Below are 13,821 nucleotides of genomic sequence, written 5' to 3'. Positions count from 1 at the left end.
GACACTCGATGAGTCAGTTATTTTTATCCCAGCTCGCAAGGCACCATTAGTCTCTTTGGTGAGATAAATAACATTACCAGTTCAGTCCCAAGCACCCCCTCCCCCACTCACCCCCATCCGTCTTTCTTGGTTTTTTTGTTTAAGCCAGACAAAATAAGTCTCTGACAACAGGACGCCATCTCAGGACAGAGGCTGTCGTGTTTCCGGGTACACTGGATCACATTGTTTTCATTTCGGAGCCTGTTACCTCCGGCGAGGCCCTCGTGCAAATGCGGCCTTCCCCCCCGATTAGCATGGGCCACCGAGTGCATGTACGCAGCTGTAAAAGCCTGACGTCAGAAAGCTTAAACCTAATCATGGTCTATGTCTTTATTCCATTAAGTGGAGTAATTCATCAAAGGAGGATCCTCTTAAGGGTTGTGTCAGAGCCGGAGTCGGAGCCCGGGAGGGGTGGGGTGGGGTAGGGTGGTACGGTGGAGGGAGTTGAAGGAGGCCGGCAAAAGCTACAGCGAGCTGGGAAGAAGGGAAGTGGGTTTGATCTCTAGGGATGAATAGAGGTCATTCAGCTCGCGGTGTCCGCTCAGCGATGTTTATTCACCTCACACCAGGCCTTTCAGGCTTCATGCCTGTTTGGGATTCGCTCTTTTATGGCTCCTTGTGTCTCCGTAATGGCTGCCTTTTTGGGCTTTGGTGTGCAACACTCTGGTGAGGTCTCCTAAAGAGGACGTATGGGCTTTTCTTGCCTCTCAAGTTGATCCAGACCCTGACACTACCCACTTGTGTCTGGACACAGAGGCATATTTCAGTGGTGGTCATTTTCCAGCAGAATTATTCGAGTACAATAACAGTGGAAATGGATTAGAATTTTAGCGCTTATAATGTCCCATTAGACGGATGGCAAGCCTGCCAAATCAATATTGTGTGTTTTTCAGGTTGCCTCGACTGCTGGAAAGTGTGTAGTATTAATAGCTCTCAATTTGTGTGATTCAATTAGAAACTAGTATTGGCATCACTGAGCAAGAGAGCTTTGCAACCTGGAGGCGAGAGAGGCATGCCAAAAATAGCATGAAAAAAACACCCTTTTAATCCTTTTAGAACACGTTCTGCGTGTGCCATGTTTTATCTAAAGCTCATCATGCTTGTTTTTAAACTCCATCACTAACTCATGCATTTGCACATATGTATACCTGCATATTACACCCATAGTTTTAGGGACTTTTAAATAATATTATTAAATCTTTGCCCATATGTTGGATATGTACAGGTGCATTAGTTACTTTTCCCTCCATTTTCTACTAACTGAAAACAGAAAATTATTCCACCTCTATCTCTGTCTTTTTGGCGGGCGAGAAAGGTGGCGGAAAGCAGTAAATGGTAAGCTTTTCTAAAATAGAGACAATTATTACACCTGAAGGGGATTAAGTTGGATGCAGAATTAGTGAACTTTAGGTAAATACTGTAGATCTGTACAATGCACTAGACTGTTTGAGTGACAGACTCAAATCGAGTTGATAAATCTTTATCACTTTGGGTGAACTTCCTTCAGAGAAATGCATGTAATACTGCTTAGCTACAGCTAACAATGTTAACCTACTAACACAGGTAGTGACTGATAAACTCATAGGAGCTTATTACAAAGAACTATTGGACAGTGAATACCCCCAACTATTCTCACAGAAGTTAATTTAAAGTGTTGAAAGGTTTAGAATTGTATTATCAAGAAGCTAAATGTTATAAGATGCTCTGACTTGGGTCTCTGAAAAAGATATTTTTTAGGGACATGCTTTGGTTCCAGTGTTGGTTTCAGTGTTGCGTCAATTTGCTTATCTACTAAAGGTGGTGTTTCTGGAATCTTGACAAATGCACCTTTAAAGCCAAAAAGGAAACAGATGTTGTGCAGTTGGATTTGCATGGATTTCAGATAATGTTGACCAGGTAGTGTCATGTTTTATAAATCTGTCCATTTAGTGGAAGAACAGGTGAAGTTTTAAAATTGGCAAACAGCTTTTATTCATTTAAAACAGCCAGGCAGGCACTTCATTGTATTTCCTCTTTATTACCACTGTGGTCCTGGCTTGTGGGACTTCGCCATTTATCTGGTTGGCTTCTTTTCCATGTCTTTTCATGAGGCGTTTTGTCATGCCTAGTTACAGCCTGCTGGGTTACCGCATGTACAACCGTGCCCCGCATTTGCCATTGTTGATGAGTCACCTTGTTGTGACTCCTCTCATCTCAGGCTTTGATGTGCTCAATCATTCATCTGTCTTGCTTTCATTTTGCACTAGATTCACTGTATCATGTGGACATTGCTTCGTCTGCAGTGCATTGCCTGGAATTCAAAATGCCTCTTTGTGCCTTGATCTAGCACTTGATGTATGTCAGTCCATTCTCTCTGTGATGTGTGGTCTTGGCCCTCTGTCTGGCATGACTGATCAATTTGTGCTCTTGCTCTCACTCTATCTCGCTTTGTCGCTTTGCTTGGCTGGCACTTGCACCCCCCCTCCTCCCCCACCGCTTGACAGAGTACCCTACCTGCTGACATACTATAGATGCAGCTTATATGCAGCTTTGACACAAAAGGAGAGTCCAAATAATTGTGCTTTTATTCAAATCCCTTTTTGCATTTACTTGAGACGGCCATCTTCCAGTGGCAAGCTTCTGCACACGAATGGTAGGCCGGAACATACGGTGGAGGCATTCCCCTTGGACCTCAAACTGGCCCATCATCACAGCCATGCTCATGCAGCCCTCATTACATATATTTGCATGCATTTATGAGCCCTTTATCCAGCAGCAATATGGCCTCCTGCTGAATGGCAGCGGATTTAATGGCAAGTCTGTATTCCCCGGCGCCATCCGGGATGAAAGAGTACCTGGGGACAGTCCCTGGCCTGGCTTAGATGCTCAAGTATTATTTGTTCTTGCTGGGGATCAGGTCCAAAGTGTTCACTAAACAGCTATATTAACAGAACCTCTTAGTGTTCGACTCCTTGGTCGATTGAAGTAACCACAGAATACAAGAACAGCCAAGTGTTCTTGCAAGGTTATTTTTTTACCTGTGACTTCTGTTTACCCAGCTGTACAAAGAGCACTAATATTATTACTGTATATTGCTCTTCTACCTCACCTTCACCATTTCTCTGTCTGTTTCTCAACCAGCTTATCTGCATTCTCAGCTCATTTTAGCAGCTTACCTTTTTGCCTGGACTCTAACTTTTCTGTGGGTGTCTTTCACCCCTCAATGCCCCTCCTAATAGCTTTAGTTGAAGATGAACAGCCTCAATCCCTCCGAGAGGTCCCGTAGGATACCACTGCGTAGTCCATGAAAGGTTAACTCCCACCGATGCATTACAAATGCAGCAATTAAAATCAGGGAGACAGCCCTTGCAGAGAGGATAGAGGACTTGTTTCCTAGTACAGATCTCAGTGTGACTGGAATGAGAATCCAGGCATAGCGTTGCAACCTGTTGGTTTTGTCCTTCCCTGCTGCGTGAGAACTCAGAAGATGTGTTTGGGGAGAAAGTTATCCTGGTGTCCTTACCGGGACCTGCAGTGTGATTGGTAGATCACTTCCTTGAGAAAGTTAGTTAAAAGTGCTGTGTATGATTTTAATCCGATACACTTCTTGTAAAAATTAAGCGAACATTTCCTCAAGTTCTGCGATCTGTTTATGTGCTGGAAAAAATGTTCGTACTCAGCCCTGACTCTGTAAATGGGATTCAAACAACGAGATGCACAACACTATTCCAGTTAATCAGCAAACGATGTAGTCTTTGGCACCAGACAGGGGAAGGGGAAGGGGGAGGAAAAGGGCAAGTGTATTTGACTGTATTTGTATTTGGATGGTGGCGGGACCTTAGAATGCTGAAAGGCATGAGAAGGATGAGAATGTCACTCTATTCCTGCTAGATATGACCTGTTTGCGAATGTTTGTGATAGATAATCACAACTGGGTTGCTTAGCAGCAGCAATTGTAGCAACGGTTTGCTAACACAGCTTGCAGGTTTTGGGGGGGAGGCTCCAGCATTGTATACAGTGCCTTTAAGTATGTGAGGCGAGGTCATTAGTATAGCCTCTTTCATGTGCGGATGGCTTTCAAAGTGCTTTAAAATACAAAAATGTAAAAAAGAAGTTGTAATTTTAATAGAAAGGTGTAAGTGTGAGAAACCTTTTAAAGGTTTAAAGAACCATTATGGGATATAAGGGTTTTTTACCAGTTTAGGGGTTCGCAGTTATTTATGGAACCGAAAGTGCTTTTTCTATGGTGTCACAAGGAACCGTTCAAAACGTCTTTATTTTTAAGAGTGTAAGATAAAAGTACAGTAATGGTGTAGTGTCTAGTGTCAGGGCTCTTCTAATGCTCTGGCTGGTCTCTATGATCTGAGACCTTGGTTCATATTGCTGCAGTATTTCAGATAAATACACTGGGCCTACACTACTGAGTCACTTACAGTTGCATGCGAAGGTTTGAGCACCCCTGGTCAAAGTTGCTGTTACTGTGATTATCTAAGTGAGTAGAAGATGAGCTGATTTCCAAAAGGCATTAAAAATGAGTTAAAGATGAAACATTTCTTTCAACATTGAAAAAACTAGTGTATTACTTTTATTTTGTAAGCATTTTAAAGTGAAAAAGGAAAAAGGAGAACCGTGCAAATGTTTGGGCAACACAAGAAATTTTATTTCTCAGATAACATTACATAGCTTGTTAAGGCTATGACTTGACGAGAATCATTTCACTGGTAGAAGAAAGAATGTATTTAGTTAAATACCAGCAAATTCTGGAAGCAAACATAACACCATCTGTAAAAAGCTGAAGATGAAAAGTGATTGGCTTCTACAGCAGTATAATGATCCTAAATACACCTCAAAATCTACAATGGGCTGCTTCAAGAGGCGCAAGCTAAAGGTTTTGTCATGGCCCTTACAGAGCCCAGACCATCATCAAGAATCTGTGGATAGACCTTGAAAGAGCAGACAGCCCAACAATCTCACAGAACTAAAAGGCTTTTGCAAGGAAGAATGGATGAAAATCCTCCAAACAAGAATTGAAAGACTCTAAGCTGCTAGAAAAACGTTTACATGCTGTGATACTTGCCGAAGGGGGTGTTACTGTCCATGTACTGTAAGTACTGACCATGCAGGATGTTAAGACTTTTCCTTTGGGCCCTTTTTTCCTTTGATGTCATGTCTAAACTGTAAAAGGATGAACATAAAAAAAGTAAACTTGCTTATAATATTAAATAAATGTTGTATATTTAAATTATTGCCTTCTGGAAATGTTATGCAGGGCTTACTTGTGTAACAGATATTGTGCCCAAACTTTTGCATGCCACTGTATAGACCAGTAATAGTACATGAAAGTCTGTTCTGTAATATTGTTAGCCAGTGTAACAATGGCAGCTGCATTTTGAATCAGTTAAAGCTGTTTGTCTCTTTTAGATGTGCGGTTCAAATACCTTTACAGTAATCAATGCTGCTAGAAATAAAAGTATGGATGACTTTCGCTAGTGTTGGCTTAGTCAAAATCTCTAATCTTAATGTTCTTAAGGTGATAAAATGCTGATTTACTTAATTAACTGCTTAACATGAAACTGAGATCCGAGTCCATTAGTATGCCAAGATTACTCGCTAGTTCCTTTGTCTTAGGGGCTTTTGAAACCAGATAAGTAGCTAGTCTTTGCCTCTTATTGTTGTTCCCAAATCAAATGATCTGTTTTATCTTTAATCAACCACAAAAACGTTCTTGTTATTGATTGATGGGACCGTGAAGGGGGCCGTAGTCGTTTGGAGAACCGGGCAAATAAATAGGAGAGTCATCTGTATCAATAAAATAACCCATAGCCTTGTAAAATCAAGGGAATGCAAAGGCAAGGGTGGGGGAAGTGCTGGGGTGCTAACTCCAGCGAGAGCCTCTCCCCTGGATAGTAGCATCTGTGTCAGCCCTTGTGCAGCTCTCCTCAGCCTGTCAGACACCATTACCGAAGAGACGTCTCTCCTGACAGGGCCCGGGAGCTCCTCACCAAGGAGAGACTCGGTCTAATCAAGAGCAGACTGCCAAGCGGTTAAAGAGGGAGGCAGAAGCCAAGCCCCCCCTCCCCCCCCCCCCCAATCCACACACACATACACTAACCATCTCCACCCTCTTTCTCGCCACTGTCAGAGACAGGCGGCACACACTACTCCGGCGAGGGCATCCTGGCAATGGGGAATGTCACTCAGTCAGACAACGGCAGGCACGTCTCTGTCTGAGGGGCGGAAAGAATACATCATCTGCAGAGACACGCAGCAGATTCTTTTTTTTCCCCTGTCCCTCTCTCAGGGATATCGTGGCTGATCTGTTTCTTTTTTCTCTCTGTGACCCTCTTTCACCCACCCTCCCTCAGAGCTGTCATAGATAATGTGCATCTTTGAGAAGACTCGGACTGAATTCAAATGTACTAAGACAGAGTTGCTCTCTTGCTCTCCTTGATAAGGATGAAGTTGAATTTATCACTTTGGAAGGGTACCTTAATCCCTTTTTCAGAAATGGTTAGAACTGCCTTGTTTTTAACCTGTGGGGAAGGTCCTAAGGGACGGCAGACTAGGTGAAGAGATTTTGGGAATGGAAAGACAAGAGAATACGTTCCCTTCGTGTCCTTGCATAGGACATTCCATCTCTGCTCCTCCCATTGGTCTAAGGTAAATCTTTTCTCGTAGTGCCAGGCTAATTGTCTGACAAAAGGCCTGATTTTACCTCTGCTAGCCTCGAGGGCCTTTTAACATGTCAGGAACACTCTACCGAACATCCATCACACCAGAGGCTTGGCTGACAGGAGAGTGAAGCACTCAAATACAGAATCTCAAACAAAGCTCCTGTCTTTTGTCAGAAACCCCAGGTGGCGCTCCCCTGGTACGGGGTGCGTTCAACCACCTTTGTCCACCTTATCCACATTGGCGAAATGAAGCTGTGCAGAGCTGACCTTCAGTTTCCCAGAAAAGACTGCTTGATGGGAGGATTGCAACATCCCCAAATGGAGCACTACAGACGCCGAATGGCAAAGTTGTGGAATCCAAAAAGCCCATGTCCTGGCATGCCCTTTCTCTCCTCAGGGCTCGGCCTCTCTGACAGATTGGTTCTCCTGATAAGGATCAGATGCTGTGCTGTTAGCTGATATGCAGCAGATAGCGCGAGTGCAAACTTATAAGGAGGAGGCGGTAGTGGAGAAGAAGGTCTGAGGCAGACGGCTTGTCTGCGACTGTGTCTCTGCACATGTCAGGTTAAATTGAGTGAGTATGTGCGTGCGTGTCCGCGGCTGTGCTCCATGTCTCTCCTCTGGCTGTTTGCAATCATGGCCTCTCACTCACAGTGCACTTTCCCCATCACCGCGTGCTCTCATGTTTCTCGGCTTGCGCTGTCTCAGCCGTCTTAATGTGCCCGGGGGTCAGTTCTCACAAAGGCATTTTGGGTGAAAGAAGGGGTACATAATGTCTAATGATGCAAATGGATTGGATCATGTTGCGCAATGCATAATTAACTCGGTATACCCATTTCCTATCAAGCTGTTGAATGTCCAGGGAAGAGTCAAGTACACAAGGATGCTTTTCTTATTCCCTTAGCTCCATTCAAAAACTACATTAGTGGCTTGCAGGCTGAGGGACCATATGGGAGCCTGGCATTAGCCCTCAAGACATCTTGCCATTTTCAGTGTAACACAGTAACACAGTGAGTGAGTGCGAAATATAGCATTTCACACTCACTCCCTCACTCACTCACTCGCTCACAAACAAAGAGCGTATGCACTGTATACAAATATGTACACTCGCTAAATTAATCATGTAAAGGTACCTTAATAACCACATATAGAACCAGCATTTCACACGCAACAGATTTAGACATTTAGACACTCACATACACGCACACCATCCTTCTCACCTTGCTCATGCAACCCTTGCACAGCTGTTGAAGAATAAAGGTCTTCTATCTTTTCACCCCAGCAACTGTCTCCCCAGCTCTCAGACCTCAGGCTGACCTGATAGCTGTGCAACCAATTGCTGTTCCTACTGTCTTACAGAGGCTTACATAGTCTTACATAGCTCAGGGTCTGTTTTATCACTGCACTGATCTCTAGCTACTCTGCACCATCCCCTGTGCCTCTGTGACTCTTAATTGCTTGTCTCAGTACAGTCTGTTCCCACCGCCTTCTAGAGTCAGGTCTAGTTAATTCAGGTTTTTCAGACTCGCTACGCTTAGCATGGATGGATTGACTTGTCTTTGGACAAAAGGACTATTTTGCGTCACTGGGCGGATGAATCGTTGGCCTAATGGATGGATTGATTAATGCTTAAGCAGAAGGCAGGATTGGATTAATTGATGGATGGACTTAAAAATGAAATCAGGAATGGATAGTCACTCACATGCTCCCAAGAGAGTTCTTGCATCAAAGCACACTATCACGCCTCTTACATCATTTACCTCCTCTCCGTTTTCCCATACGCTTTCCAAGAATCAAGAATACATATGAACAGACAGATTCGGAGAAAAGGATATCTTGTAAGGGAGTGTCAGCGCTGTGATCTGTTGGTCAGAAAAGGGTCAGCGATGTGTGAAAGCTGACTTCTCTACAGGGTAGTGTTCTCCTGTGTTAGGCCAGGATAAGAGATCCTAATACATACCAGAGTAAGAAGCGTAGGAGTCAGAGTCAGGGAATGCAAGAGCCACAGCAGCCCCTGCAGGGCATTAGTGGAACTGCCGTATACCAATACAGGTGTTATGCAAAAACGTGCAGCACTTATTCAAGTATGTCCCTTGCAGTGGGTGCCCTGAAACAGTGGTCGTACAGTTCACACAAAAATGACCTCTGATGTATGTGAGCTGCAGTAATGCCTTTAGTTATTCTTAGGGTATTTATGCATCAGCATTTGTCCTGCTTGGGTGTGGCAAACTTGTTAGTCTGGATTATGTAGTTTCACAGCCTTATGTAGTTGCTCAGCCTTATGGCTGTAACTCACGACTGCCTCAATGCCCTCTTCTTTTCTTACTCTCCCTTCATGTCTTTATACGTCTCTCCGTCCCATCTCAACCTGTAGCTGAGTTGATGCACAGACCTTTTTGGAGAGACCTACTGTATTACATAACCTCAAACCTACATCCCTCTAGACAACCCTGACCATTTGCCAAGCCTGAGGTTTTTCATCTCCATGCCCCTCCCTAAGGCAAGCGTGAGTCTGCCGTATAGTCCTTTCAGTGATGTCCGATTTGAGATGCTGCTTATGCACTCAAAACAGTTCACAGCCCGTCAGTTCTTTTTTTATTCTCCTATAGCTTTGCTAGACTGCTCAGCAACTTCTTTGGCTGCAGGGAGAACAGTTCCCATCGTTTTCCTCATCACCGGCTATGCTTCCTAAAGGATGGAGGTTTTAATACCCTCCCTCCCCTCGGGGGGCCAAGCATGAAAAGACCGAATCGCAGGGGCTTGGCAAAACAGGCGCCTCTCAAGACACCCCGGGGTCCTGCAGGGCATCTTTCGTGCTGTTGCATCATGTCTGGCTAAAAGCGAAGGTTTGATTGAAAACTCTGAGCTGCAGAGATGCAGACGGGGAAGAGGGGTTTGAAGGCTGGGAGAAGGCAGCTCCGGAATGTCTTCTCTTCCCCTTTCCCTCTCTCCCTCCCATCCTCCCTCTCTCTCTCTCTCTCTCTCTCTCTCTCTCTTTCTCTATCGCTGCCTTCTCCCTTGTCTCTGTCACACTCCCCCTCTGCTTCCTTTGCATCTATTTTGAGACCTTCGAGTCCTTCATAACTTCTCGTCCTTTTCTCGTGAGATTTCTCTATCTCTTTATTCCTTACGATCTCAGTGGTGCACTACTCTTGCAGAGTAGCTTGGAGCACTGTCTTTTAATTCTGCTCAGTCCCCTTCCTTTCTCTCTCGGACTCCAGCTCTCTTTCTGGCTCTCTCTGTGTGCATGTGTGTCTATCTGTCTATCTATCTAATCTCTGCATATATCTATCCCTGCCTGCTTATCTGTCCATCCCCCCTCTCTGCCATTAGATTCCTGTAGTCATTTTCTAATTTAGATTAATTTGATAGGAGCGAATCATTTGTTTCAGTAATGATTTTCATTAAGATGGAGTCATACCCCAAAATCACTAAAACGTTCCCTAATGAGACTTTTTCTTCCGCTATTTTTACCCAGTTTTTATGTGATCTCTTAGCCACGTTTACATGATCAACCGCCCCTAGTCTATCCATCTGCCCATCCACAAGCGACCGGTGCACTAGCGTATCCACCTGCTCTCTTTCTCCATTTCATCCTTTCCTTCTCCTCTTTCTCCCTCCCCCTTGATCTCCCACTCAACCGAAACCCTTGCACCACTGCCAACCTTGGCCCAGACCACTCCCCTACTGCATTATACCGCCTCTCGGCCGATAAAACAGCGGGCGCAGAGAGAGCTCCAGGATCGATGGGCACGGTTCTTTCTCTGACCCCTTGCCGGCTGGCCCCTGGCCATATGGCCACTCAGCCAACCTGTGAACAGACAGTCCAGTTCAGCCCTACACCACGCCTGCCTCTCCAGGGCTTTCAGACCCATCGTGTGCATGGCATCGGGTGCAGACAGATTCTCTCTTCTCACTTGCTGAGGCCAGGTGTACGTGTGTGTGGCATCGTCTCATTCCCCAGAATACCTACATGAGGTGTGGACATGCTCCAGTTTCCACCAGGCCACCCACTTCATGTGCAGGAAATGAGGGAGCAAAGGCAAGCATGCCCTCTTTCTGGTGCCGTAATGCAGTTGAAATGACTGAAGCATATTTTTGCACACATTTTTTTTGCAAAGTGTTTCTTTTAAAAAAGGATTGGTAGTTATTGCTGCAGACATCGTCACTAAGATCTCTGTGCAACCAGTACATCAGCGGTGATTTTGGCTTTCGCTTCAGATGGCTTTGGTTGCCCTGACACTCATCTGCTTAGTCCTCATCTGAAAAATCACCAATCTTGATATAACTTTGAACTCTTCCACACGCGTGAAGGCAAATGGTAATAAGCTAGATGTGTCAACATGTTACAGCTAACAACTGGCAAGTGCGTCTTTCATCTCTACTGAAACGTTGCCTCTCGGTTTTGTCATCTTGAAATCAAGCACACACACTCTCTCTCTCTCTCTCTCACCACCTGAGAACTAGGGAAGTGCAAAGCTGCCAGGATATATTTCAGCCATCCTTACAGTGCCCTCATTTGCATTCTACGTGCACACAGTCTCCATATTCTCCTCTGCTAGCTGTTTACCCAAATACATTCCCTTGGAAAAAAAAGAACAAGTTGCTAAAATAGCTGAGTTCAGCTCGAGGATATTTAGGCCAACTATATGTTCATTTGCTTTAAACATCAAACCTGTCCTTTCCAGACTTTGTTTCATCATGAAGCCCGGTTGCTGAATAACGCAAAACTTGTATCAAAGTTAGCCTGAAGGGGGAGAAGATGCTGAGGTTCATGAAGGTTTTTCAGGTGCAAATTTGTCTTGGACTAAAACATACATTTCACAGCCAGTCTATCTGTTTGATCTGTGCTGGCTTCCAGCTGAGGTGAAGGCAACTTCCTGCACAAGCAGTTCTCAGTCACAGTTCTCTTGGAACTTTCCGTGCCAAAACTACTCTTAAGAGTGTTCAAAATTAGGAGTTTTTTTTTTTTCAGGGCACTACATAACCTGAGAGAGGGAGTAGCAGCCATATTAAGAGCCATTTGAATGTACTGTCTCTGCACAGGCAAAAGTGAATTCCTACCCTATGACTCATTGCATGTTTTTTATTTATATTTTTACCTAATTTTACTCCCCAATTAGCCAACCCACAAGTACTCTCTCCCTATCACATGAAATGCTGAACTGTGATTTTCTATTAAAAATGCATTAAATTATTATGATTTTACACATACATATGGGTATCTGAAATGCATACCAGAAACTACAAACTGAAATAAGACAATCAAGCAAGTGCAGCAGACTACAGCTGGAAGAGAGAGAAGAAAAATGTAAACTCAAGGTGAAGTAAATATTAGTGAGCTACGGCCAGCAGGGATAGAGCAGAATAAACTTAAAACTAAAGTCTAAGAATTTGTAGCTGAGGAGAGCAGTAATCAAAGGGTGGATGAGCAGTGGCTCATTATCATTTAATGGAACTAAATACTGTACCACTTCAGCTCTCTTTTTAATAATCTGCATATCAGATCTACAGATCAGTTTTCTTTAAGTGCTGCTGATGCTTTTGATATACTTATGATTTATTGCCCACCTCCAGTACTTGTTTATCTTGTATATCTGTACCTATATGATGAAAGATTCGCACTGTTTTGGATTATTTGGGGTGTCTATATATATTCCTAAATCATCTGATGCAAATATTTCTCTTTTCTTAATCAGTGTAACAACGACTATGTCCCGGTGTGCGGCTCCAATAACGAAAACTACGAGAACGAGTGTCTCCTACGGAGGGATGCTTGCAAACAGCAGACTGAGATCTTGGTGGTTTCTGAAGGATCCTGTCCTGTCGGTAAGGTTGCCGTCTGTACGTGTTCATGTATTGTGTGTTTGCGTATGTTTATGTGTGTTTTAGTTTATTAGTTAATTATACTTAATAATTATACATTTTCCTACCTGATACGGTCATCACAATAACACAGAAATTCTATAATTCTCTACAGCATTGGCATATAATCATACTGTGTGATTTAGCAATCATTATATGTCAGCAACAGCTTCCTTTGATCAAAAACATACAAGAACAAACAAGTGCAACATTAACTGTAAATACTGGTAGTATTTCAAGTAGCTAAAACCAACATGCCGCTTCTAGAAAGTATTCACAGTGGTCAGATGATCAGAGAAGTTCCGCTTCCCTCTTTACATGTATAGGCATATTGTGCTGCCCCCATCAGTTCTGGAGAAAGCACCATCTCTGACAGCTGTGACAGTTTTTAGTTCCTTTTTGGTACCATATAAAACAAGTACTCTCACGTTTATAGAATTTTGACATCCCTACTAACTGTGTACTATGATTTCAATGTACTTGGTTTGGGTTGGTTTAAGCATCAGCCAATTGTGATAAATGTAACATTGTGTCCAACGTAAAAACATCTACTGTTTCCTGTTAATAACCTGATCTCTCAGAGCTACTTTTCTGATTATTTTGATGCGATTTAGTGTTTTTTTAAGCATTTGTGTAATGAACTGTTGCTGATATTAACTCCCTAACACACTAAGGCATATTATTCAGTAACTATAGGGACTTCTATATAAACCGGTGGATCTATTCTTTAGTAATAGAAGTTTGTGATAACACTTTCGACCCACTGATGGTCCATAGGCTTTTTAAAGGGTTAAACTCTCTGCGTCTGTTATGTAGCAGTGTAAAACACAACACTGCTTATAATCTGCAGATTTGACTCGTTGGTGCCTTGCAGAAAGTAGCAGACTTAAGCAAGCAGCTTTCTTTGTTTCTTGAATCAGGTACATGGCTTCACAGCAACATTTTACTGTGCCCCAATACTAAAGTATTATAATTAAATATTCTTAAAAAGAAATTGAGACACATGCTTTGGATACAAAGAATGAGGCATGAATCGCGACAAAGTGAATGACATGTGCACCGAACTATGAGTTTGTTGGAGGCTGAACAAGCCTGTAAACAACTGAAGGTATTTCAAGATCTTCATACAAGTACCTTGGAACGTGTTGTCTCTAAATAACTACCAAAATCCTAAGGTCAGTATTGGTGTGTGCGTGTTTCAAAGTCCCTAAACTCTTTCATCTTTCTGTCTTTATTAGAAAACCTGCTGCATTACATCAGTGCC

General features: G+C 43.4%; 1 protein-coding gene across 2 annotated transcripts in view; it reads left to right on the top strand.

Annotated features, from left to right (window-relative positions):
* Positions 1 to 13,821, top strand: part of tmeff2a (transmembrane protein with EGF-like and two follistatin-like domains 2a) — a 132,511-nt gene that overhangs the window by 28,849 nt on the left and 89,841 nt on the right. For both annotated transcript variants that reach the window (XM_072686497.1, XM_072686496.1), the window contains exon 3: positions 12,392 to 12,521. In XM_072686497.1, the coding sequence (XP_072542598.1) occupies positions 12,392 to 12,521 (130 nt within the window). The remainder of the gene's footprint in view (positions 1 to 12,391; positions 12,522 to 13,821) is intronic.

This window comes from Salminus brasiliensis, chromosome 8 (genome assembly GCF_030463535.1).
Source record: "Salminus brasiliensis chromosome 8, fSalBra1.hap2, whole genome shotgun sequence".
NCBI classification, from domain to species: domain Eukaryota; kingdom Metazoa; phylum Chordata; class Actinopteri; order Characiformes; family Bryconidae; genus Salminus; species Salminus brasiliensis.
Note: the sequence above shows the minus strand (reverse complement) of the source record. Positions and strands in the feature narration are given on the sequence as shown.